Source organism: Urocampus carinirostris, chromosome 14 (assembly GCF_059441175.1).
Source record: "Urocampus carinirostris isolate Australia breed hairy pipefish chromosome 14, RoL_Ucar_1.0, whole genome shotgun sequence".
Classification (NCBI taxonomy): domain Eukaryota; kingdom Metazoa; phylum Chordata; class Actinopteri; order Syngnathiformes; family Syngnathidae; genus Urocampus; species Urocampus carinirostris.
The window spans coordinates 24,962,505-24,989,100 of NC_142362.1; the positions used below are offsets into that span (position 1 = coordinate 24,962,505).

General features: G+C 40.5%; 1 protein-coding gene across 3 annotated transcripts in view; it reads left to right on the forward strand.

The window, feature by feature from the left end:
- mycbp2 (MYC binding protein 2) overlaps positions 1 to 26,280 on the forward strand; it is a 75,756-nt gene extending 49,476 nt beyond the window's left edge. For all 3 annotated transcript variants that reach the window (XM_088353309.1, XM_088353311.1, XM_088353310.1), the window contains 30 exons: positions 614 to 844; positions 2,461 to 2,565; positions 4,681 to 6,297; positions 6,383 to 6,552; positions 8,438 to 8,685; positions 8,755 to 8,922; positions 9,130 to 9,287; positions 9,353 to 9,552; positions 9,939 to 10,088; positions 10,168 to 10,328; positions 10,404 to 10,560; positions 10,641 to 10,865; positions 10,942 to 11,007; positions 11,096 to 11,335; positions 12,119 to 12,208; positions 12,287 to 12,367; positions 12,436 to 12,702; positions 12,799 to 13,082; positions 14,733 to 14,829; positions 14,909 to 15,028; positions 15,116 to 15,217; positions 16,606 to 16,734; positions 16,820 to 16,952; positions 17,038 to 17,141; positions 18,179 to 18,367; positions 21,427 to 21,534; positions 21,661 to 21,870; positions 21,932 to 22,039; positions 23,187 to 23,352; positions 23,890 to 26,280. In XM_088353309.1, coding sequence (XP_088209435.1) covers positions 614 to 844; positions 2,461 to 2,565; positions 4,681 to 6,297; positions 6,383 to 6,552; positions 8,438 to 8,685; positions 8,755 to 8,922; positions 9,130 to 9,287; positions 9,353 to 9,552; positions 9,939 to 10,088; positions 10,168 to 10,328; positions 10,404 to 10,560; positions 10,641 to 10,865; positions 10,942 to 11,007; positions 11,096 to 11,335; positions 12,119 to 12,208; positions 12,287 to 12,367; positions 12,436 to 12,702; positions 12,799 to 13,082; positions 14,733 to 14,829; positions 14,909 to 15,028; positions 15,116 to 15,217; positions 16,606 to 16,734; positions 16,820 to 16,952; positions 17,038 to 17,141; positions 18,179 to 18,367; positions 21,427 to 21,534; positions 21,661 to 21,870; positions 21,932 to 22,039; positions 23,187 to 23,352; positions 23,890 to 24,005 — 6,200 coding nt within the window. In that variant the 3' untranslated portion in view covers positions 24,006 to 26,280. The remainder of the gene's footprint in view (positions 1 to 613; positions 845 to 2,460; positions 2,566 to 4,680; positions 6,298 to 6,382; positions 6,553 to 8,437; positions 8,686 to 8,754; positions 8,923 to 9,129; positions 9,288 to 9,352; positions 9,553 to 9,938; positions 10,089 to 10,167; positions 10,329 to 10,403; positions 10,561 to 10,640; positions 10,866 to 10,941; positions 11,008 to 11,095; positions 11,336 to 12,118; positions 12,209 to 12,286; positions 12,368 to 12,435; positions 12,703 to 12,798; positions 13,083 to 14,732; positions 14,830 to 14,908; positions 15,029 to 15,115; positions 15,218 to 16,605; positions 16,735 to 16,819; positions 16,953 to 17,037; positions 17,142 to 18,178; positions 18,368 to 21,426; positions 21,535 to 21,660; positions 21,871 to 21,931; positions 22,040 to 23,186; positions 23,353 to 23,889) is intronic.
- The last annotated feature ends 316 nt before the right edge of the window (positions 26,281 to 26,596 follow it).

The window sequence follows — 26,596 nt, forward strand, 5'->3', positions numbered from 1 at the left end:
CTCAATTTCCTACTTTGTTTGAGACCCATAGAGACTTTCAAAAGACTTTGTTTGGTTAGAAGTATTTCAGATCTTCATTAATAGTTTAGCTACAGTAGAGGTAAGCTCTGGCCTAAAAAATTCAGCCCGACTCGAGTCGTAGGTATATAAACCCGAACCCACCCAAATCTGACGGATTAACTTGATTTGATAACCGAGCCCGAAATAAACCCGAAGCTTAAATTTGCCACCAAATCAAACATGAAGCTATACTGTATTGCTATAATGTATGATCTCAGATCAGATACATTGAACTCCCATAAAAAAAGCTGTTTTCCCAAAGAATTTTCATAGGTCTCACTTCTGCATTCAAATATTCATTCAAATGTCACCTTTTTAGTTCATGTATGCATATATGAACGATAAGCAATGCTTACCAGAGCCTAAATACCCCTGTATGTTGCGTCAGTCAACCAATGGTGGTATTGCTGGGCCTTGCCATTCCTTACATTTGTCCACTTAAAATGAAGTTTGAACAACCTCCGCCCACTTTTGTGGTGTCCCTTCCCGTTCCAGTCGTCCCCTTTTAGTAGAAGCAGTAGTTCCTCCACCTCCTCTGTATCCGTGTTTGCAGGTGACCGACTGAGTGCTATACTGAATTCCATACAGTCCGGGCCCTTCGTCTCACCAGCTCCCTCCTCAATGTTTGAGCAAGCTGCACAACCTCCCTGCTCTTCTTCCTCTTCCGCTTCATCCTCCTCCTCCTCCTCCTCTTCCTCCTCCTCTTCTTCTTCCCTTGTACACAGTCCATTTGTGTTTGGACAGTCCCCCTCCCAACTGTCTCAGCCGCAACCGCATCTTCTGAGTAAGTGTGTGCAGTCTGCTCCTGGTCAAATGCTTTACACCCCCAAACCGTTCATTGTCTTATTTGCTCAGAATGTTTTATAAGGCATCACATGCACTCATGTGTTTGTCCTTTAGTGGGAATTGTTTGAATAATTACCTGGTGGCATTAAATTGAAGTACGTTTATTAAATTTCCCGTGACGGAGGCCTCTACATTTTATATCTATCCTTACTACTGAAACCTTCCATAGAAAATGAAGCAGATATTAGTACAGACGCTCCCCTGCATACGAACATTCGACTTTGGAAAAACAGTAGATATGAACATTTTTTTCGGGATGTCAAAAAATACTGGTTATTGCTGCAAGTTAGATTTTGTATTGTGCACCTTTTTCCGAGTACAGGACAGTACTGTAGTGCTTCTTTCCACCGTTACCGACATGTAACGCTGTGAGAGTTAACCCAGCATCCACCCCGAAGAAGATATCCGGCTTCCTCTTCCTAGTTCGTGTGTAAACATACTACTGTATACTGTATCTCCATCGTGCTAATAACTTTGACATTTTTATTATTCAATATCCTGTGCATCCATTCAATTTGGTTGGTGTAAAGCGTTGGCGGACCGTTTCATTTAAAATGAAAGTGGAATAAGAAAGCTTTGTTGAGAAAATGGTTGGATCGCTTTTTTTCGGCCACTTTCTAACACGGAAGAGGAAGTGGCCTAACTCTTGAGGCTCATCTTCCAAAAGTAAGTTAAAATTAACTTTTTCTTTATAGAGCATATTATTTTATGATTTTTTTTTATTATTACAAAACTGTACAGGTTTCTTATACAAGCCTTAAACATACTTATATAAACCTTAAACATACATTCTATACAAAATATAGCACTGAAGCAACTTACAAATTCAATTTTGTTCGTAAGTAGGGCAGCGTCTGTAGTTACCTTTACAAGTACTAATATAATGATTTGAATGGATATACTGAAAAGGCAGACATATACTGTAGTACCAATGACTTTTTTTATTAGGATTTGATAATTGCATGTTTACAAAAAGGCCTTACAATAAATCAATTACAACTAATAGTACTCCTTAGTTAGCTAAATGGTGGTCACATTTTTAAAATTTAAATCACAATTGTATACTCTTTTATAAATTGAGTTTTCATGGCCATGTACTAACTTAAAAGGCTTAGTTGTTTGATTTATTTTGATCTTTCGTTGATTGCTATTGTATTAATTTTCCTTCTCATCCATTTCCATTCCTTGGGAATTTTTTATTAGCCCAGCATTGACTTTGTGCAAAAAATATTTTCAATTATTACCTTCAATGACCTCCTTGTACTGAACCTCCCACTTCTCGTTGTGGATATAATTACAGAGCTGTGACTGTAAAAGAAAAGCCCGCTTGGATGTACTCTTGTCCGAAATTTCTCGGCTTGGTGCTTAGTTTCCTGCCTTAAAAACAAATTTTTCTAACTTCTCTTAAAATGTTTGGATTTATCCATCTTAATTGAAGCATGTCTTCTTTTGTGCTTTTTTCCTTGCTGTCTCTCACTCTTACTTTCTGGCTCTGGCGGCCTCCTCGCATTCCATGCTTTGTTTGTTTACCTTGCCATTTGTTTTCTACTGTAGAGGATTCACCACGCAGCCTTGCTTCTCGCGAGCGTGCACGCAAAAGCGGCGTGGCCGCGGCCGGGCATGCCACTGCTCTGTCATCTCTTGCTTTGAGGCAAAAGGGTGGGTAATCAAAGCACTCCCTCAGGCCGATCAGAGGTTGGGTAAAAAGCAAAATTTCTGTGCTTGTACTTTTTTGGCTTGCCATCAACACTTTCTTTTTGGCTTTTGGCATCCTTCCACTCCAATAAAAGGAGGTCTTGACTAAATGTAATGGTGATGAACCACTCGATACATACTCATGCTCACTCACCTTTGTTTCAACCTTCCATACCAATTCATCTTTTGTTACATGTCAGAATGTCATGTTGTAACTGAATGAATTATTTTACACTTGACATGTTTTCTGTAGTTTAAGGTATTTATTTTGAAAATGTTTGTATATTAGAGTTACACATACTAATACCACTTGGGATCAGATAACCCAAATTGTCTAAAGATTTATCAATCCACAAGGTGAGCCAGATTTTTTGTATTATGTATTATGTTATGATCCAATTTCTCGATCGTATAAACCTGATTTTCGTTTTTTTTAAAGTTGGTTTAAACAAAACAACTCATTTTTCTGTCCTTGGTTTGTTTGAACAAAAGGTTTTTGGTGCGGCTGCTAGGGGGATTGAGTTATCTACAATTATACTCAATTTCCTAATCTTTTTAAAACAAATTGGGACTTTTTAAAAGCATTTGCTTTGTACAACAAACGATCCGGGGGGATTTATAGGTTAGCACAGTTTTTTGAGCCAGGACCTGGGGAAATATGGTACGGTTAGTGTTTTAAGTTGTTGTACTAAAAAGAAATGTAATTTATTTATAACACTACCCAATGTTTTGTTTGATTTGGTATACAGTAGGTCAGAAAAGTGAGTACACCCCTAACATTTCTGCATTATAATGTTTAATAGAACATCCCTAAAGAAACATCGCTTTGACACAATGAAAATGAGTATGTAAACAAAGGCCATGGCTAACTGGAAATATATCCTCTAGTGTGATGAGACAAATAATTATTTATTTGGTTCAGATGGTGTGAACCATGTGTGGTGTCAACCAGGTGAGAAGTACATGTTTGTGTCGTGCTCCAAGTGTTGATGTCATGGTCGGGGCAGCATGAGTGCAACTGGAATTAGGGAGTTGCATTTAATTAACTCAAGCATGCACTGTGAAATACTGGAGCAGATAATGATCTCCTTTCTTCAGGGTAATGTTCCAGTCGGACAATTACCCCAAATACACTTCTAGGATGACCAAGGCTTTTCTAAAGGGGCTAAGTGTAAAGAGGGTGGACTGACCAAGCATGTCTACAGATCTAAATCCAATAGAACATCTTGTGGACATCCTGATGAGTGGAATAGAATTCCAGTGGCAATTTATGAGGCTCTGGTGAAATCCATGGCCCAGAGGATTCAAGTGTTTCTCCAAAATCATGGCAGCCACAAAAATGATTGAACTTCAGTACTTTTACTTTAGGGTGTACTCACTTTTGTTACCAGGGGTTTAGCTACTAATGGCTATATTTTAAGTTTTTTTGAGGGGGAAAATAAATGTACACCGATATATAAGCTTTACACAGACTACCTTTCATTGTGTCAAAGCGATGTTTCTTCAGTGTTGTTCAATTAAACATTATGATGAAATCTCAGAAATGTGAGGGGTGTACTAACTTTTGTGACATGCTGTAAGACATTGAAATTTTGGTGAGTGGTTGTTTTTGTGAGACAACCAAAAAGCTGAGTCAAGCTAACCCATGTAATTGCCCAAATTTGGCTACATCGGACCCAACATAACCAAAAGCCCATAACCAATCTATTAAAAAAATTAACGGAGCCCGTTTCCATTGTCCCTGTTCTGTATTGTGTTGGCCTTATATGGGTCAAGTAATTACTGCAAGTGTGAAGTTACTGGACACATAGGCTTGGTGTCACTTCCAGTGATCAATATCTGATAAGTTCCCCATTCTTTACCAGATATTGGATCTGATTGCGAGATGTCGTGCCCGATTATGAAAATACTCAGTCTTTCTAATAATGTCTTTGATCAATGTATAGAGCAAAAGATGATATCACAATTTTGGGGGATCTTTGAAACCGGAAGAAAATCCATTAATTGCTAAACAAAAAATGCACAGCAATTCAAAACAAATGTCAGAAATAGCATCATAACAAAATAATTTACATCTAGGTGAGCGAGGGAACCAGATGTCCGGTGCACGGTCCATGTCCCCAGCATCCAAACACCGGCAGGAAAACCGCTTACTCAAGCAAGAGAGTCGAGGGAGCCGCACGTCAGAACACGGCAGAGTCAAGACCGGTCAAGAGGGGTCTCTCTCGGCCAGCGAAGCCCTAATATTGCGCTCTGACACAGCCAAACTTCGCTCTGACTCGCATGGCCGTTCTCATTCACCAAATCATAACACACTGCAGGCCCTCAAGTCGGATGTCCGAACGTCAGGACATAGGCCCGAGTCTCCCAATGGCAGCTCACGTTCCTCCTCACCAAAACAAAAAGGAGTGTCGTCTTCTGGCCGGTCCAGTCCTTCCAGCACTTCCTCTTCAACACACCACGACAAAAACTCCCCTCCTAAAGTCAGCCCATCATCCAAAGCTAGACTAGAACCGCCCAGAGAGAGATCCAAATCTGATTCCTACACTCTGGACCCAGACACTCTTAGGAAAAAGAAAATTCCTCTTACAGAGCCTTTAAGAGGAAGATCTACCTCTCCAAAACAAAACCAGTCCCTCAAAGATCCCAACCAAGATATAATCGGTAACACAGAGAACCTTGTTCCGTCCCCTCACGTGACCCAAGAGAACCTGCACAGTGAAGTTGTGGAAGTGTGTTCTTCAAGCACTCTTCTTTCTAATGATGAAAACGTGGAAATACAGGACTCTGAGGAGGCTTCGTGCAAGGTGCACTTTAGCATTGGCAAGGCACCAGTCAAAGAGGACCTAGATAGCCGTTCTTCGCCTAAAGTCAGCCGCAAAACTTCGAATCGGCATGCTCGGCCAAAGAAGGACAAATCCGGACCTCTTTTTAAAGCTGAGAGCACGCAGAGGATATGCGAGCCCGCCAAACAGGCCATGTCTCCATCTGTGGCAGAATGCTCCCGAGCTGTCTTTGCAGCATTTCTGTGGCATGAAGGTATTGTTCATGATGCCATGGCTTGTTCATCCTTCCTAAAGTTCAACCCAGATTTAACCAAAGAGCAGGCACCCATACGGAGCTCCCTCGGAGGACAGGGCGCTGAGGAGAAAGAGAGCAAGCTCAAAAATCGGCACTCCCTCGAGATATCTTCTGCGCTCAACATGTTCAACATTGCGCCACATGGACCGGACATCTCCAAAATGGGCAGCATCAACAAAAACAAGGTTCTCTCCATGTTGAAAGAACCACCATTACCAGAAAAGTGCGAAGACGGCAAAGGGGATTCCATATCCTATGAAATGGCGTCCCATCCCTCAATGCGAGCCAAATCAATCCTGCCTCTGACGCTACAGCATTTGGTTGCATTCTGGGAGGATATCTCCCTGGCCACCATCAAGGCAGCGACCCAAAATATGATCTTCCCCAGCCCGGGGTCGAGTGCCATCCTAAAAAAGAAGGAGAATGAAAAGGACAGCAAAAAGGCCAAGAAGGAGAAAAAGAAGCGGGAAAAGGCTGAGGTGCGGCCAAGGGGGAATCTATTTGGGGAAATGGCCCAGCTCGCCATGGGTGGTCCAGAGAAGGACACCATCTGTGAACTGTGTGGGGAATCTCATCCATACCCCGTCACTTACCATATGAGACAGGCTCACCCAGGTAAACAAAGAGCAAACCTGGAATTTTTTGTAGAGATTAAAGTGGCGAATTCTTAAAAGAAGTACCTATCTTATCCATTCCTCAGGTTGTGGTCGTTATGCTGGAGGCCAAGGGTACAACAGCATTGGCCACTTCTGTGGTGGCTGGGCAGGCAACTGTGGAGATGGAGGTATTGGGGGCAGCACTTGGTATCTGGTGTGTGATCGCTGCCGGGAGAAATATTTGAGAGAGAAACAGACTGCAGCCAGGGAGAAGGTATCCCGTACTTCACCATTTCTTATGCATACCAACCTATGTTGTCCATTTTCATAAGCGGACCAGGGATATATTACAGCTATGCCAGCTGACTACATTTTGGATTTGTAGATGCATTATTGAGTGTGACCTGATTGAACTGTTTAATAAACAGTGATCAAGTATTCAGCTGACATCCAGCTACTCCAAGGGCAATGTAAATGAGATATTGTTAGGTGGTACTTAACCTGGGCCATAAACCAGGCTATTGATAGATAATAATTGCTTGGTAATAAAGAACTGAACCACGGTTCAGTGGTTTTAAAACATGAAATTTCATGCAGTTAGTATTATTCTAATTGCGATCTTACATGCAGGGTTTGTACGGGTGCTTGAAATCTTTGAAAATACTTACATTTTAATGTTGTTTTCAAGGTCTTAAAAATGCTTGAATTTTGTGGGAAATGCTTAAAAATGCTTGAAATTGTTACCATTGCCATGTTTTTGGCAACCTGACTCTAAATACCAAGCAATATATGAAAAAAGACTAAATAAAAGTGTGCGAAAATGACACTGGTTGTCATTATAGCGTTGTCTTGTAAAGCGTCACCTCCCCCCTTGGTCACACTCAAAAGGACAGCTCTATTTAGAAAACATGCCTTTTTGGCTTAGCTCACAAACGGCTCCTCAGATAGGTTGTTTTTATAATGATATACAGTGGAACCTCGGTTTTCGAACGCCTCTCAGTTCGAACAAATCGGTTCTCGACCAAAAATTTAGAGAAATTCTTGCTTCGCTTTTCGTTCAAAAAATCGGAGTTCGAACGCCGGTACGCTAGGGGCGATGCTGAGCGGCGTACGAGTGTAGATTGCCCCCACCCCTCGTGAAGAACTGTTGTCACGGCAACGCGCACTCCTTTTCTGTTTTCGTTTTTCAAAAGCGGTGAAGGCAGTGTTTTAACCCCTAATAATGCCTCGGAAGAAGCTTGGTGCAAGCAGCAAAGTTGCTACAGGTGAAAAAAGAGGAGTAGTGCGTACAACTATTGCATTTAAGAAAGAAATAATAGCAAAATATGAAGAAGGTGTGCGAGTTTCCCTTCTTTCAGGAATACAGCATGGCTTCTGCCGACCGGTAAGAAATCCTATTCATAATTCTTTTCTTTATCCTTTAACCGCCCACCACTTGTTGTGGAGACCCGGGTGCTAAATGACAGGTAAACGACCAGATTTTTTTATTTTTACACGATCATGTTAGCGTAATCTTTCGTACGGAAGATTACGCTAACACGAACGTACGATTAGCCTGGGTTAGCTTTACGTTAAATATTCAAGATAAACATTCAGGGTGTTGGAACGGATTAAAACAATTTTACATTTAATGGGAAAAAACGGCTTCGGTGATCGTACAAATCGGTTTTCGTACAAAGAAATGGAACGGATTATGGTCGAGAACCGAGGTTCCACTGTATTATCAACAATAATAAAACATGCACCAAAATGTTTAGTAATATTATATGTCTTGCAGGGGATCCCTGAAAACACATGAAATCAATTAAAATATTCACAGATATACAAAACAAATGTGTAAAATACAAAGCAATTTTAGCTTTTCACTCACTGAACAGAATTAAAGTGTGACTTAGCCAATTTGAGCGTGCAATGCTGAAGCAGAATGGCAGAATTCATGTCAGTTTATAGCAGCTCGTTGACACAAAGAGATTGTAGGTCTTAGATAGTAAAAGCTAAAAATAGCACAATGTATGTGCTAGCAGCAAGATAGTGACTTTATTCGACAAAAAAAAAACTTATTTTGATCGGCGCTAAATTTCTTTTTTTGAAGGTACTGGAAGAATTGAAAAAAAGGCCCTCAACCCTGTACATGACTTACTACAATTATCCATTGTTAGGTGAAGCAGTCCAGAAAGAAGCCACTTCAGGTGAAGACGCCGAGAGCCCTGCCTACCATGGAGGCCCACCAGGTCATCCGGGCAAACGCTTTGTTCCTACTGTCCCTCAGTAGCGCTGCCGAGCCCAGCATGCTGTGCCACCACCCTCCCCGTCCGCTTCATTCCCAACTGCTGCCCAGCCTTAAAGAGGGCGTGTCAGCTGAGATTCCCAATAAAATGAGCTGCCTCTACCTACAGACACTCGCCAGGTAGCAAACTAACTTAGAGAAGACAGCCTGTGGTTTTACATGCAAATTTATTGCTCATTCATTTTAAAGGCAACATACAGAGAACTTTGGCAGTTACCAAGATGACAATCTATTCCAAGATGAGATGAGGTATTTGCGGTCTACATCTGTTCCTGCTCCCTACATTTCAGTCACCCCCGACGCCTGCCCTAATGTTTTTGAGGAGCCTGAGAGCAACATGAAGTCGATGCCTCCTAGGTAATTCTCTCAAACATATCAGTTCAATTTCTAAAATCCTAAATTTCTTGTAAGAGGAAAAACTTTCCACAATTTATTAAAACTGCTAAACATATTTGCAACTGGGTGAACATGTACAAATGTGACACAAAAATTACAGATTGTCACACTCTTTACCCTTTTTGTTAAGAATTCAATATATCTGTTCAACCATTCCTGTCTTTCAAGCCTCGAGACAAGCCCGATCACGGATAGCGACACTGCCAAGCGCACTGTTTTCCAGAGGTCTTACTCTGTTGTTGCCTCAGAGTATGACAAGCAGCACTCACCCTCTCCTGCAAGAGTCAAAGCTGTGCCCAGGCGTAGAGTCCACAGTGGCGATGCAGGTAATACATTTGTGCATTTTTTTGTAAGCCTCATTTCTTATCACCTTTTTCTTATCTTTTTGTAGAGGTGGGTTCTTCCCTGCTACGCCACCCATCCCCTGAGTTGTCCAGATTGATCTCTGCCCATGGCTCTCTCAGTAAAGGAGAAAGGAATTTCCAGTGGCCTGTATTGGCTTTTGTTATTCAGCATCACGATCTGGAGGGCCTGGAGGTGGCCATGAGGCATGCACTAAGAAAGTCCGCATGCAGAGTTTTTGCCATGGAGGTAAGCATTCACTTTTTTGAATCCCCCAAAGCACAGTAGCATTTTAAACTATGAATAACACTGGACATTATTCTTACAGTATCGTGATATGGAGCCTGTCTCTTCCTTTGCAGATATTAGCTAAACTTTTCAAAGATGTGTTTTTATTATTAGGTACAGCAATTCCCATGCTTTAACAGAAATACGATTTGCCAAGACACATATTTGATTGCCAAAGGCCATCCAATATCTGGGTTCAAGTTGGATAGATTAGCACACTGAATATAGATGTATAATAATTGGACTGTAGACAATTTACAGATTAGTTCTTCCACCCTCAACTCATCAAGCTTTAATATTTTCATTTTGATGATAAAAGTACTAATGTGTTCTTGTTGTTCCATCAGGCGTTCAACTGGCTCCTGTGCAATGTGATCCAGACCACTTCCTTGCATGACATTCTGTGGCATTTTGTGGCATCTCTCACTCCATCTCCATTTGAGCCAGATGATGAGGAAGATGATGAGAACAAGGGCAACAAAGAAAACTTTGAACAGGTTTCAATTGTCAATGGTGTTTTTCTTTGTTTGAGTGTGGCTGCTCTTTCTCAAGGTGGTTAATTATCACACCTCATAGGAACGGGATCTTGGCGTTTGTGAACATCCTCTGTCTGACATTGTAATCGCAGGGGAGGCGGCACACCCGCTTCCCCATACCTTCCACCGCCTCCTCCAGACCATCTCTGACCTCATGATGTCACTTCCTAGTGGAAGCTCCCTTCAGCAGATGGCACTTAGGTATCTTTCCGCTTTTATTATCCCTGGTTTAATTTTTATTTTCATTGTAGCTTTAAAGTTTTCTCTTCTGTGTAGGTGCTGGAGTCTCAAGTTCAAGCAATCCGACCACCAGTTCCTACACCAGAGCAACGTCTTCCACCACATCAACAACATATTGTCCAAGTCGGATGACGGCGACAGCGAGGAAAGCTTCAACATCAGCGTTCAGTCTGGCTACGAAGCCATTAGCCAGGCACGATGCATATTACTCAGTACTCGGTTACTTTAAACATTGGCAACATGCACTAACAATAATAAGTCATTGCTTGATAGGATCTCTGTTTGGTGACCTGCCTGAAAGACCTTACTAGTGTGGTGGACATCAAGACATCCAGTCGGCCCGCTATGATTGGCAGCCTGACAGACGGCTCCACTGAAACATTCTGGGAGTCTGGGGATGAGGACAAAAACAAAACCAAGAGTGTCACCATCAGCTGTGTGAAGGGCATCAATGCTTCTATCGTGTCTGTTCATGTGGACAACTCCAGAGACCTTGGGGTAAGAGAAAACATTGTGTGTTCAAGGGGGTTGAGTCTTATGTTTCACTCTGATTCCCCCCTCCTCTATTTCATAGAACAAAGTGACCTCAGTGACTTTCCTTTGTGGAAAGGCTATCGAAGACCTTTGCAGGATTAAGCAGGTAAGACAATAGATAATAGTAAGGAAGCCAGGTCAGTATATTTCAGATAAATGTTGATCCCAATAAACCTAAAACCTTTACATCTCAGGTTGACTTGGACTCACGTCACATGGGCTGGGTGACAAGTGAGCTTCCTGGAGGAGACCATTACGTGATTAAGGTGGAGCTGAAAGGGCCTGAGAACACTTTGAGGGTACGACAGGTGAAAGTGCTGGGCTGGAAGGAGGGTGACAGCATCAAAATTGCAGGCCAGATCACAGCTAGCATGGCACAGCAGAAGAATTGTGAGGCGGAAACGCTGCGAGTGTTTCGTCTTATCACCTCACAGGTAAACATAAATGCACATTAATACATTTGCAAAGAAAATACTTTTTTATGGAGAACCAACAGATGGTGGGGCAAAAATATCAACATGATCTCTTATGCTACTGTATTCAAATTAACGTGTGCAGTGCCACTGATGTCCATAGACATCAAACATAAGCTTTGCCTGTCAAGTATGCTGGCAATCATCAAGTTCATTATTTTTATCATAAATATTTTCAAAGAACACGGCGATGGTATTAAATATGTGTGGGAAAATGCATTTTTATTCTAAGGCTCAGTGATGTGATTGTGAAAATATTACTTTGTTTCACGCCATTCACTATCAAATACCAAGTGTTCGTTCATACAGTACAAATTGAGTGTGAAATTCCACAACTGATATGTGAAATTCATTTGTTTGCAGTACTGTAACATATAATAATAATTATTTTAATTTTAAATAACAAATAACTTATTAGTCCCTTTATTTTGCATAACTTACTGTTAATTCAGCCAAATTGGGAAGTTGTCACATATCACACCCATTCCTGGTAATGGCGCATTACAGAAATGTACATTGACTCCCTGTGACACAAGTGCCTGTATTAAGATGAGCATGTATTGGTAGTTCTTAACACACTTTTATAATTACCAACATATTTGCAATATTTACATACAAAGGTACCGTACATATAAAGGATTTGATTTTTTTTTAAATGAATGTCTATGCAAGGTACTTGTTTGTAGAATGGGTGTTTTTGTTTAATAATACATCACACAATTGTTTGTGTATGTGCACTCTTAGGTGTTTGGTAAGCTTATTTGTGGGGATGCAGAGCCAACACCTGAGCAGGAGGAGAAAAATCTGCTTTCATCTCCTGAAGGGGAAGAAAAGGTTTGCACTGAGAAGTTGAACTAAGCAATCGTCATCTTTTCATGGATTCTTTACTTATTCTGTTTTTTATTTTGATAGGTACCTTCAGATGCAGACCTTAAAGAACACATGGTTGGAATCATTTTTAGCAGGAGCAAACTCACCAACCTGCAGAAACAGGCAAGATTTACGACACAATCAATTCAATCCAAGGAACATTTTGAATGACCTTTTTCCCCCCCTCAAAGGTGTGTGCACACATCGTCCAGGCCATCCGAATGGAGGCAACGCGCGTGAGGGAGGAGTGGGAGCACGCCATCTCCAGCAAGGAAAACGCCAACTCGCAGCCTAATGATGACGACGCCTCCTCGGACGCCTACTGCTTTGAGCTGCTGTCCATGGTGCTGGCGCTGAGCGGCTCCAACGTGGGGCGCCAGTACCTCGCCCAACAATTGACGCTCATGCAGGACCTGTTTTCACTACTACACACTGCTTCCCCGCGAGTGCAGAGACAGGTAAGTCGAGGCTACACCATATTTCCTCAGAAAAAGACAGATTCCTAGTCAAAATGACGAAAGATCAAAGTAACATTCTTGCCTGCTGTTTCTCAGGTGACGTCTTTGCTCCGACGGGTCCTTCCAGAGGTGACTCCGGTGCGCCTCGCCAGCATTATCGGGGTGAAGTCCCTACCACCGGCAGACATCAGTGACATCATCCACTCCACGGAGAAAGGCGACTGGAACAAGCTCGGTATCTTGGACATGTTTTTGGGCTGTATCGCCAAAGCGCTTACTGTCCAGCTGAAAGCCAAAGGCACCACCCTCTCTGGCACTGCGGGCATGGCTGCCAGCAAAGGGGTGACAACTGTCACTCTGCCTATGATCTTTAACTCCAGGTGGGTCACTGGTAAAAAGATTGAGGGTGTTGTTGCTCTTAATTTTGGGAAACTTTAATGAAACAAAGGCTGCAACTAACGATTATTTTAATAATCGATGAATGGGTCGCTTATTCTTTCAATTAATTGATGAATCAGATTTTTTAAAAACTTATTTTTAATCACCAATTATATTCAAACATTAAAGTTTTGTACCGATAGGAAAAATAGTGCGTAACACAACAGAATATTCTATAATATAAACAATTTTGAAAAAAAACAAGTGTTTGACAAAAAAACACTCAAGAAAATACATACAAATGTATGCCATACACCTCAAAAGTGTAACATACTCTTCCTACCACCTTATACAAAGATCACATCACATTTAGACTTGTCACGCAGAACTGAAAAATAAAGAAAGTGCAATAAATTAAATATTGATGTCTAGCAAACATTTTTTTAACCAAATGTATCAAAAGTGTAAACCCGCTTTTAAAACTGTTGTCAACGAATTTGTTTCTTTTTTGGTTAAATCTTTGAATATGATCAACATTCCCAATGTACAAATAATATAAAATATGCTCTAAGGCTGCCCCTTGTGTTGATTTGTTATTATTATTATTTCTGTTTTACCTTATATATTTTATTAATTCATTTTTATATTTTGCTCTCTATATTTCTGCAGCACTTTCTGTTCCTGTGTTAATCTCGTAGTGTTTGACTGTTTATGACAAAAAAAAATTATGAAATGTTAAATAAAAAAAATTAAAAACAAAAGTAAGATACTATAAAGCACTGGTTCTCAACTAGTCTAACTCGAGGACCCACCATTCCACACTAATGACAAGATGCGACCCAAATCAAGAAAAAAAAAAGTCCACTTCTCTAATTTGTTTAGGAAAAGGATTGTGCCGTTTAAAACAAAGATAGTAGAACATATTCACCCTTTATTTATATTTTTGAAAACCCAAAATGAGCATCAAAACCAAAATGACCAAGTACTGTATGTACTCGCATAAATGCCTACATCGCATATGAGCGACCTCCTAAAACGGCTTTAAAATAGCCACATACTAAAATGAATTCAAACTTTTAATAAAACATGTACTAAACATTGATGATTACTTAATGATGTAGTTTATAAAAAATATAGTGAGTGGTCTGGAACAGTAATTTTCCTTGCCCTCGTGTAGGTTTTAGATCGGGGGATGGTGTAATAATAGTCTGTAGTTTGCAATAGTCGGTGGTCTGTGCAGCCCTTTGAGACTCTGTGATTAAGGGTGATATAAATACATATGAATTTACTTTTATAAAAGTGGCCTCATGGAGTTCTCTGCCAGACCAAAGTGGTAGCACAACTTTACAACAAGATATGCACCTATTTGCATTGAATAAAGTGCGTAGTGGCTCCTAAATTGTGCAACACGATGAATCAATGAGGTAAATATTTGCCAACGCGTTGAATAATTGATTTTATCGATTCGTTTTTGCACCCCTTAATGAAACCATAAATTATTGTATATCAAGTCTCTATTATGGTAATGTAGGAATGGATGACATGAGTTTTCAAAAACTGATCACGGCTGCTGACGTTTTAAAGACAGACCCAAACAAGCAGTAAGCAAAGGTGTTTATCGTAAAAGGCAATTTTTTTTCTATCGTGTTCAGCTACATCCGGCGGGGTGAGAGCCACTGGTGGATGAAAGGCTCTACTCCTCCTCCGATTGCAGAGATCATCATCAAGCTGGTCAAAGACATGGCAGGAGTAAGAACCTCACTTTGTCATAATGTGCAGTCTTTTACCTCCACTGCGTCTTCAAGGTGCCTGTGACTGTCATTTACAGGGTCACCTTTCAGATGCGTGGTCACGAGTCACAAAAAACGCAATAGCTGAGACTATTATAGCGCTCACCAAAATGGAGGAAGAACATAGGTCACCTGTGCGCTGCATTGCCACCACACGGGTACTTTAATACTATAATTGAATAAAAACAATTCTTCTTACTCTTCCTTGTATTTAAGCTTCATGTGTTCTCTTATTTGCCTGATAGCTGTGGCTGGCTCTAGCTTCCCTGTGTGTGCTGGATCAAGACCACGTGGACCGGCTGTCTTCTGGTCGATGGATGGGCAAAGATGGACAGCAGAAGCAGATGGTAAGAATGAGATGAAAAGAAAATATCTATTTACATCCAAAAGATAGCAAACTCTCCAAATACATGAAATAGGGCTAAGGGGCTGTGAGGATTACATTTTTGGACTTCTCCAGTGCCTTCAATACCATACAGCCTCTGCTACTGAGTAGGAAACTGACAGAGATGGGAGTTAGCACACACCTTATAGAATGGATTACTGACTACCTGACAGGCAGACCCCAGTATGTGAAACGGGGGGGCTGTACATCGGACACTGTGGTTAGCACCACGGGATCTCCGCAGGGGACCGTGCTCTCTCCGTTCCTATTCACTCTATATACATCGGACTTTAAGTACAACTCTGAGTCCTGCCATGTGCAAAAGTTTGCCGACGACACTGCGATCGTTGGATGTATCAGAAATGGGCAGGAGGAGGAGTACAGGAAATTGATTCAGGACTTTGTCCGATGGAGCGACGCAAACCACCTGCACCTGAACACCACCAAGACCAGGGAGATGGTGGTGGACTTCAGGAGAACCAGAACTCCTGTAACCATCAAATGAGAATGTGTAGAATTTGTCCAGACCTACAAATACCTGGGTATGCAGCTGGACAAAAAACTGGACTGGACTGCCAACACAGAAGCTCTATGTAGGAAAGGGCAAAGCCGACTTTACTTCCTCAGAAGGCTGGCCTCCTTCAACATCTGCAAAAAGCTCCTGAAAATATTCTATGAGACAGTAGTGGCAAGCGCCCTCTTCTATGCGACAGCGTGTTGGGGAGGCAGCGTCAAGAAGAAGGATGCCTCTCGTCTCAATAAACTGGCTAGGAAAGCGAGCTCTGTTGTGGGCAAAGAGCTGGACAGCCTAACAACAGTAGCTGAGAGACGGGCACTGGAAAAGCTGCGGTCAGTCATGGACAATCCATCGCATCCACTACACAGCATTATCTCCAGACAGAAGAGCAGTTTCAGCGACAGACTGCTGTCACTGTCTTGTACTACGGACAGACTGAAGAGATCTTTTCTTCCTCATGCCATGGGGCTCTTTAACCCTACCCGGCAGAGTAAAAGCCCACAGTAAACCACACCACCTAGATTGCATATTACCGAATCTTATTTCAATATGTATTCTGTGTAGCACTATTTAGTTATTCCATATAACACGCTACAGCGGGCATTTGCACGTCACACTGGGTATTTGTATATTGTATTCTTTTTTCTTTATTATTGTATTGTTCTCAGCTCAGGGATGCTGCTGGAAATGTGAATTTCCCTTCGGGGATGAATAAAGTATCTATCTATCTATCTAAATAACCTACCGATCACCAATTTCAAGAGGAGAAAAAGAAATCTGAAATAACTGAGACACTGTTTATAATGTTCACTTTTTTCTTAATTTCTTCACAGCCAATGTGTGACAACCACGACGATGGTGAGACAGCCGCCATCATCCTGTGCAATACGTGTGGAAACCTGTGCACGGACTGTGATCGCTTCCTCCACCTGCACCGACGCACGCGCTCTCACCAGAGACAAGTCGGCTTTATTTTATTTTTTATTTTAATGTGTCCCGAGAGCCGGTGTTTGCGAACCGCGATATTGATATTGGTTATATTTTCAGGTGTTCAAGGAAGAAGAAGAAGCAATCAAGGTAGACCTCCACGAAGGCTGTGGCAGAACTAAGTTGTTTTGGCTTATGGCTCTGGCCGACTCAAAAACAATGAAGGCCATGGTGGAGTTCAGAGAACACACAGGTTAAATGATATGGTACACCCTGCACACAGGAGAAACACATGACCCATTCTAACCTTCCTGTCCTGGACATGTTTTTTTTTTCAGGTAAGCCTGCATCCAGCAGCTCTGACGCATGCAGGTTCTGTGGGACAAGGAATGGAACCGAGCTTTCGGCAGTTGGAAGTGTCTGCTCTGATCCTGACTGTCAGGTAAACTTTTTTTGACATTCAAAAAGACTTATGGTGAAAAAGTGCCACAATATCCCCTTGACTGGTGGTAGACCACAATATAGTATGCTTTTTTATTTCCTTCCCTTAAGCAATTGGACTTTGTAGTTCTGACTCCTAAGAACATCTAAGAACAATGCTTTTTCCAAACTGGAATTATATCTAAATTAATATAGATATTATACTACTACACAAGCACAGTTTCATTTGAGAATAATCTTTCTCATTCCTAGTAGAAGTTTGTATTTCTTTGAATAATTTGGAGACATGATGATTTTCCCTAAAAAACAAAAGCTCAAGAATGAGTTGTTTTTTCATCATGACTGTTAAACATAATTTAAAATATCAATCTTTCACTGCTTTGTGTTTGATAACATTTCTATTTTAAATCAGACTATATACAAAAATAATTTTGCCTGCTTCATGTTGACAAGTCTTTGTTAACGATTTGTACTTTTTTCGCGATGTAAAAAACCTGCCATGTTGAGATTATAATATGCCAGTCTACCTTCCATGGTTTTAGTCATTTTACTACTGTTAAAGCCTCCCAAAAACATAAGTATCAAATCTATTGCATTATGTACTTCAACTACAAATGCATTTAACTCAATTATCTATTATCAATTATTTATTATCAATTTTTAAAAAGTAGTTATTTTAATTAAATAGTTTAATCTAAAAAGTAAAATTTTACATGATAAAGATTTGTCTATCATATAGGAAAATACTTTCCATGAGCCCATTTTCTACCATTTTTTTCATCCAAATTGATTTCGAAACGAGTTTGGAGTTTGAATTTGTTGTTCAATGTAAAAATAATTAAAAGTAGAAGTATTAAATTACTTTCTTTTTAAAATTTAATTACTGAAATTGAATTTTTGATGTGTTACTTTGTCTTAAACCCAGTATTTTTACCGCCAACATGTACGCAGTGTACCTTCTTCCTCTTGTTCAAGAAGTATCATTTATTTTAAAGATGTCATTCATTTTTCCTTGTCATTTACCTTTTCTTTCCACAGGAATACTCCAAACTGGCATGCAGCAAGACGCACCCCTGCGGACACCCATGTGGCGGAGTAAAGAACGAGGAATCGTGCCTCCCGTGCTTGCACGGCTGTGACAAGAACACAGGCTGCTTAAAGCAAGATGCTGACGACATGTGCATGATCTGTTTCACCGAGGCGCTCTCTGCTGCACCTGCTGTACAGGTATCTTTTATCACCCGGGACTCCATCCAGAACATCACCGTTGGAGTTTAATTATTCAGTTTTTTTTTTTTAATTTTTTTTTTTTTTTTTATGAAAATGTGAATATCTCTCTCTCTCTGAAACGAAGTTTTGTTTGGTCAGTAAACGAGGTGCCTTGAGATTTGATTTGTTCAAATAAGACCTCTCTAGCTGCATTTTCATTAAATTATTTCAGAAAGGAAAAGCAATGTAATTACGATAACGTAGAATTTCGACCTCTAGATGTTTTCATTGAAGAGTAGTTGAGATCCTGTCTCACGAAAACCCCTAATAATCACTCAAGATATGCCAGCTCAAAAGGGGACAAAGACGAAAACATAAAAGGTTGCCACTAGTAATGTGCTACCCGGCTCGAATCCCTGAAGCGTGTGCCGAGTATTTTATATGAGTATTTAATGAAACGCGGGTGGAGGTGTGTGTTGATCACGAAAGCGGTGACGTTTAACGTACCGCGAAGGGAGTGTACCACGTGACGGATTCAGGAAAGGATTCACCAGCTTTGAGTGTGGTTCGAAATACAGGCGGCAAATAGACGCTCCCGAGTTGAAAGTCCCCTTCAGCACTGGTAATCACAGAAATATGCCCTTCCAAATCTTAACAAACTTACTATCACTCACCTATGCACCCCTGGTTTATCTGTACTATGTTTCAAAATCAGGTGAAATCCTCTGCAAAAAAGAAACCACCTTCGTCCGAAAACTTAAAAAATATATTTTTTCAGTAAATATTAATACCCTCCTTATTGAACTTTGCCTGCCCCTTGTTGAATAAGCACAAAGTAACACAGAACTATTAATGATACACTCTTACTCCGTTGCTCTCTTAATACACTCCATAAATATATTTTTTGTGTTCAGAGCATGTTTTACACCTCACAGTTTTATTGCATACACCAGGCATTTTTCTGTCCACATGATGGCATAGTCAAGGAAAAGAATCGTAAAGCCCCTACGTGTGTGTGGAGCATTTCCCTGCAGGAATTCACTGCTTTGTAGGACTTTTGCAATCGCTAGTTGCCACAAGGAAGAAAACATGAAAGATGACAGACTCTGGAAGCATACAATGTACAAGAAGGTGGCCGGAATTGATAACATCAGAACATGCGCTTGCAGTAACTGGCAACCCAAACGTTTTTTTGGTTTTGAGTAGTTTCTTCTGCGAATTCTCAGGGCAAAAAAAACGCTACTATTTTGATGGTTTTAAACAAAAGACTGAGGTCATGTTTGATTGTTCCAAAGTATAGTGCAGTGTCTATTTGTAAGTATGGGTGTGATTCAAAAAGCTAGAGGAAGAACATTGTATGTCAATGTATGTATAATTTCGTTAGAATTTCGAGAAGTTTTAGGTGTTAATATCTTATTTATGTCCAAGAATTCAAAATATAACTGCTCTTATGACTTCCAAGACACGTACGTCTTTGGACTGGGTTACTCGAAGGTTGAAAATGCAAATAAGATTTTTTAATTAGACATTTTGGAAATAGTGATTTTAAGATAACTTTTGGCATTTATTTTAAAAAGGATAACTTTTGATAGAAATGCCCTGAATACTTGCTTATTTATTTGACATACTCAGAAATCTATGCTGGGATGGATTCAATCATCCAACAGGCCAGCTGTTTATTGGACCTTCCTGGCCCAAACACTCTCTCAGCTAGATGCGGGCTGTTCGAAAGCTGAAATTTGGTCAAAAGCGAAGGCAATTTTTTCCCAAAATTTTGGGTCAATTTGGTAGAGGACACAAACATCAGCATAAGAAAATCTCTGTCCAATGGAGTGCACTGCTATGGCATTGCCTGTTCCAAATGCATTCGACTGCAATTAAATAGAAATTATGCTACTCCCCACGCTCAGTTTCATTTTAAAATAATCTTTTTGATTCCTAGATAGTGTTGTTTTTTCCAAACTATGGTGTCTCCGTTACCAGTTTACTTTTGCAACTTGCAATCTGTGCAAGACTAGGGGGTAATGGAAATGCAGCAAAATGTACACACTTGTAACTTGCATCAGTTTATTAACAAGAATAAAACACACACACACACAACCGGGCAACAGTATTTGCAGAAATCCAATCACAATTTTTAAAATACTGACATTATACCAAGGGTTCGTAAACCTTTTTAAGCCAAAGAGCCATGAAAGCAAAAATATTTTTATGTTTCTATGAGAGAACCACACCATATATTTTAAGACAAAATTCAACAAATTTGCCTAACCTGCTCTCGAGACAAAAGCTAATTCTTCAACACATTTAATTTCACTGTGTGATGTTTGATGATTTGATAAAATCTAAACTAATAACAAGGTCAGAGCCTGGTTCCCATATCAATGTAAACACACTTAAAATTGGTCTCCTCCTCAAGTTACTTGAGAGTGTTGAGGCTGATTTTGGCTGCAGATTTTGTCCTAAGTAATGGTTTAAAACTAGTGGCAAACAAAGCTCTTTAGCAAAAATGTCACAAAATACTGCAAATGAGCATACCAACATATTTACCTTCAGTGCAGACGGCGCAGAGGGAGGAGTGCACACGTCCTGTCCTGTGTATAGCCCCGGCCATTTTTACCGCTCACCAAATCAAACTGCTCTATTGCTCTCTGTGCTTTGCTAGAGTAACTGGGTAAAAGTTTTGTTGTTTGGGTTTAAGATTGTTGTGTGGGTTTTTATCAGAAAGTGTTTTAATAATGGACATACATTTAATGAGCTTACATATTAAAGATTATTTAGCGTTTAATAGCCAAAACGAAGTTAAAATTGTGTCTTATACATACTGGACCGAATCCATTGGTCTTCAGTATTTTCTCGGCCTTGCATGTGTGACAAGCGTCTCTGTATGTAAAGTTCACTAAATTATTGCACTTGTGCAGTTTGATCTCCAAGCCACATGTACTCATGAAAAGAACCATATATGTCTTGCAAGCCATAGGGTCCCAACCTGTCTTATACTTTTCATCACAGGTGTGGCTGCTCATACAGTAGTTTTCAAGAATCTTAAGCATGATTTTATTTTTTTCTATCTCCAGCTGGATTGCACTCACGTGTTCCACCTTCAGTGTACCCGCCGTGTTCTGGACAACCGCTGGCTTGGACCTCGCATAACATTTGGCTTCATGTTATGTCCTATTTGCAAGGTGACCTGCACTTCTTTTCTCTGTAACAGAGCAGACACTTAATCCCAAGTTTGGGCGAGCCTTTTTTTTTTCATTGTGTAGAACCAGCCATTTATTAAGAAAAAAAAATCATATCATATCCTTTAGAACAAGATCAACCACTCTGTGATCAAGGACCTGCTGGATCCCATCAAGGAGCTCTATGAGGACGTGAGACGGAAGGCACTAATGAGGCTCGAGTACGAAGGGCTGCATAAAAGTGAGGCCATAACCACCCCAGGGGCACGCTTCCACAACGACCCGGCTGGTTTTGCCATGAACCGATACGCCTACTACGTCTGCTATAAGTGCAAGAAGGTACCCCCAAAAACTGCAGTGTTTGAACAATGGCAATGTAAGCTCATGTGTGTATTTTTAGGCCTATTTTGGGGGCGAAGCCCGTTGCGACGCAGAGGCCGGGCAAGGCGATGACTATGACCCCAGCGAGCTGATTTGTGGAGCCTGCTCTGACGTATCTAGGGCTCAGGTGGGTATATGGCACACACACGGTGCCCCACAAACTGCAGTGTGTCAGCAAAACAGAACTTTTAGTAGGGACTTGATTATACACAAAATAAAAGTCATAAAATCTAAGGTGAGGCAGTTATCTATACATCCAAAGATGCCTGTACTTAGTTCACTTCTGGTGAATGAAGATTTGGCCTGAAGGTGTTGATGTCATCAGGTGTTTTTGAGATCATCAAGTGTTTTGATCCTGAACCATGACATCCTCCCATTGGCGAGCCGGCAGTGGTCGGCAAATCACTGCCCATTTCCCTCTCTTCCAGCTATGCTCCTTCCTCCTGCTCAATAACCAGCAATGGGCTCTTGCTGCTGCATTCCCAATCCTCAAGCGGCTCTGGGGAAAGGAGGGCGGGAGGATGATATAGCCAAAATCACAATTCCCGATTGCACACTAATAAAATATGCAAATTCGTATTTTCTTCGGGTTTGGTCAATCAAATAAAGTTAATTTGTTCTGCCAGGCTGGGCCAGGCTTTAATACCCATGGGTCGGGCTGAAATTGTTAGGACCGATATTATCGCTAACTCTAGATAAAAGTAAGATAAGAGCAGATAGCTGCAGTGAGATAACATATAATAAGGCTTTTTTAACTTAAGCCATTTTTAACACGTGCAGTACTTAACAGAGAACATATTAAAGTTTAAACATTTTAAGGACACTATGCACCCCACCTTAAAAGACGTACTGCTGCTGTGGTTTATAGCCAAATTTTCAACCTGTCAAAGTGACAGACTGCCCTAAAATTTTCCCGTCAACTCGTAAAAAATCCATCAACGATGGAAAATTGTCTGTTAACGTGAGTTCTGCAGACACAGAAATGTAAAAAGTGTAAATGTGTATACAGTTTTAAATTTGATTTCATTATAAAAGACAGGCTTTAATTTGTTATCATAAATCACTTCTCATCCTCCCGAGTTCCCACATATAAAATGTGAATTTCCGGGATTACTCTGACTCAGACTTGCAAATAAAGATAATTGGTCGAGCTTGCGCCTGGTCGGGCTTCAATGCTTGCGGGCCTGAGTCGTGTTGGCCTGATTTTTTTGGGCCCAATCTTACCTTGCTTGAGTCATGTGGAACTTAAGATTTTGATGTCTTCCTCCTACTAGATGTGCTCCAAGCACGGCACGGACTTCCTGGAGTACAAATGTCGCTACTGCTGCTCTGTGGCCGTGTTCTTCTGCTTTGGCACCACACACTTCTGCAACGCCTGCCATGACGACTTCCAGAGGATGACCAGCGTCCCCAAGGAGGAGTTGCCACATTGCCCAGCAGGTATGCAAGCACTGAAGACTATGTTTAAAAAAAAAGTAAAGATACAGTGGGGCCTCAACTATTGAACTTTATCCGTTACAGGTTGGGGGTTGGGGTCTGTTTTTGTAGAGGTCTAAATATATTTTTCTCATAGGAAATAATGGTAAAACTCAGTCATCTGTTCTAGCTCATATGAAAAGTCCACTCTTTTTCAATAAAATGTTTATCTAGCCAGAAATTTAGTCTAAATCTTAAGTACGCGCCCGACTCACCTTGAAATTCAAGAGTGATTTGACCCTAAAATGTCAATCATTACATTTGGGTCTAACAGGGCTTTTCTATAACTCCCCTTTTTTTCTACTATTCACCTGTCATTGGTCTTCCACGTCTCTCCTCCTCTCTTTCTCTTAAAGTGCCACGCTGGATTCTTAAAGATGTACTGCTGCTCTGACTTATTCCCCAATTTTCAACCCCTTAAAATGATGGACGGCCTTAGAGTTTTCCCTTGTATACAGAATAAGCCAATTTAAGTTTGTAACCCCTTGCACTTTTTTGTAGGACCCAAAGGCAAACAGCTGGAGGGAACCGAATGTCCCTTACATGTTGTGCATCCACCTACGGGAGAGGAGTTTGCTTTGGGCTGCGGTGTATGCCGGAACGCTCACACCTTCTAAGCAAGAGTTCTGTCATGGAGAGCTGTTCTTGTCCACTGTGATCTCTGGCCTGTTGGCTGTTGAAGCCCGTCCGGCATGTAAAGCTTGGCTTATGCCGGCGGAAACGAGTGCAAGTCCCGGGCTAGCCTAGAGCTACCACCAGTCTGCTGTTCCATCAACCCAGTCCGTACCCGGGTTTCAGAACCTTGGATATTCCTTACTGGAAAAGACGAACAATGATTTAAAAAAGTGTATGTATGTATGTATGTATGCATATATGCATATATATATATATATATATATATATATATATATATATATATATATAGAATCAGGGGTCAGCAACCTTTTCGGTGTGGAGTGCCACTTTTAAATTTCCTTGTAAATCAGTGTGCCACACCAAGATTAATGACTCGCACAACATTTTTTATATCCAACTGAGCTGTCATTTTACACCAGTCCAAATATACAACATGGATAGACATTGAAATCGTATTACTGACCTATTTATCTAGCACTATTCTTGTTCATCAATTAACTTAAAAATGAATGTGAGCAACGCGTGGAAAGGCATGTAGACATCCATGACTTCAACTTTTGACCACAAGAATCAACCATTCTTCATCAACCATGAACTACGATGAGTATATAAAGGTACATACTGATGGCAGATTGAAAACAGCGATGTCATATACATGCAATGAATGTTATTAGTAGATTTATAATAAACTTAATTTTAAAGTGTTGTTCTGTTATATATTCTAATTATCAATCCTTGATATTTTGCGACAATGTTTTTTTTTTTTTTGCGATTAGTCGTCTTATTGTGTTTCAAGTTGGGAAAAATTGGGCCGGCAACTTTTCAGAGTTGTCTGCCCCGGTCTCCGGTAGCCTTTTGTCACGAGTTTCAGACACTGGATATGGACAGCTACTATAACATTCACCAATGAAATCTTATTGCAGAAAGTATCAAATTGAAACACACACACACGTTCTGCCAGCCCCTCCTCTTGACGTTCAACACTTCTGGCTTACATGGGCATGTGTTTTATTCTGTTTTTTGATTGTCTATTTGTTAGGCAAGCCACCAAACAAAACCTCCGAGCTCGAAAAGAACGCTGCTTTAATATATTCACATTAAGTAAAAGATTTTCCGTGCTTTGCTATGCAGTGAGCAATGGCGTTTTTAGCAGTGACAATGGTTTTTACGGGTCTGTATTTGCTTGCCGTACCTGGACAGAGCGCGTTTTAATGTCTCCGCCTTGTCAGACTCGTCCTTGAATTCATGTTCATGATTCGTTACGTATTGACATTTAACACTTGTTGTGCGAGGTACAACGCTCTCGAGGCATAATGCACAAACAGCGCGGTCATTTTTTGAACAAAGCCCCAGTCATTTGCCCACGCTGGCTGAAAAGAACGACATTTTTTCGCTGGAGGAGCCATCATGATTCATTTGTTTATCGCGCGCCTGTGTTTCGTTGGCTGGATTAATACACTGATCTCTCCTTGGCGCCGCACAGACACACGATCACAAATGGAGCAGAGGAGGGGCGCGACTGTAAAGCCTCTAAACAACACGGCGCGTAACTGAATGTCAAAATTTCAGGTAAATGCGCTTTAAAAGAAAAAAAAATCCTTATTATTTTGCCGTGCACTTGCGTGCCACTGGTTAACCCCTCGCGTGTCATAGGTTGCTGACCCCTGAGATATATATATATATATATATATGTATATATAATATATATATAATATATACATACACACACTACGAAAGAAGAAAATAACCTGTAGCGTGTTTGCATGCAGCCGTTGTATTCCTTCGGCTTCTCTCCACGTTGCACACCTCCTGATCACACGAATTAAAGAAATTTGTCAGGGTTATTTTCAGAGGAATAAAAAAAAAAAGCTGTGTTTCCAGCTTCCTAATTATTCATTTAAAATGTTGTTGTACGTAAAACAATTTTCGTAATCTTGTACAGTATTATCCGAACTGTCAAGTGCATAAGAAAAAAGGTTGAGACTGTAATCAGAATATTGTTTGCAAGGAAAATATTGTAAGATTTATCTAATCCTGTATATAATGATACTATTCAAATTAGCCGTTATTCTGAAAGTTGCTACTTTTCACTTCACTTTTCTTTGATATATTCTGGTTTATGTTTTGTGCCAGAACTTTTATTGAAGTGCAATACTGGGCGTGCCTCCTGTTTTGCAGCTGTTAAGAAAAAAAGGAAAAGGAAAAAAAACATGGAATGTATGTCAATAAAGCCACTGTACATTTTTATACATTCAATGGTCCTGCTGTACTTCGTCACGTCAAGTCTTCATCAAAGAAATTATATTCTGCCTTTTGTTGGCGTTGGATGGTAATAAAACAGGTTGTCTTATTAGCAAAACCTCCACATTGTCTTACAAAAATGAATTGCTTCTGTTATGTTTTTCATAAGTAAATAACAAGAAAATTAAAAATTGAAACAAAAAAGTTTCAACAGTTATCATTGTTGTTGCTGCTTCATAAGTAGCACCATAATCCCAAGATGTTTTTGTAATATATTTTTTAGGGAAATTTTTTTTTGCCCTCTGACTTAAGTTTTTTAATTTAAGTATCT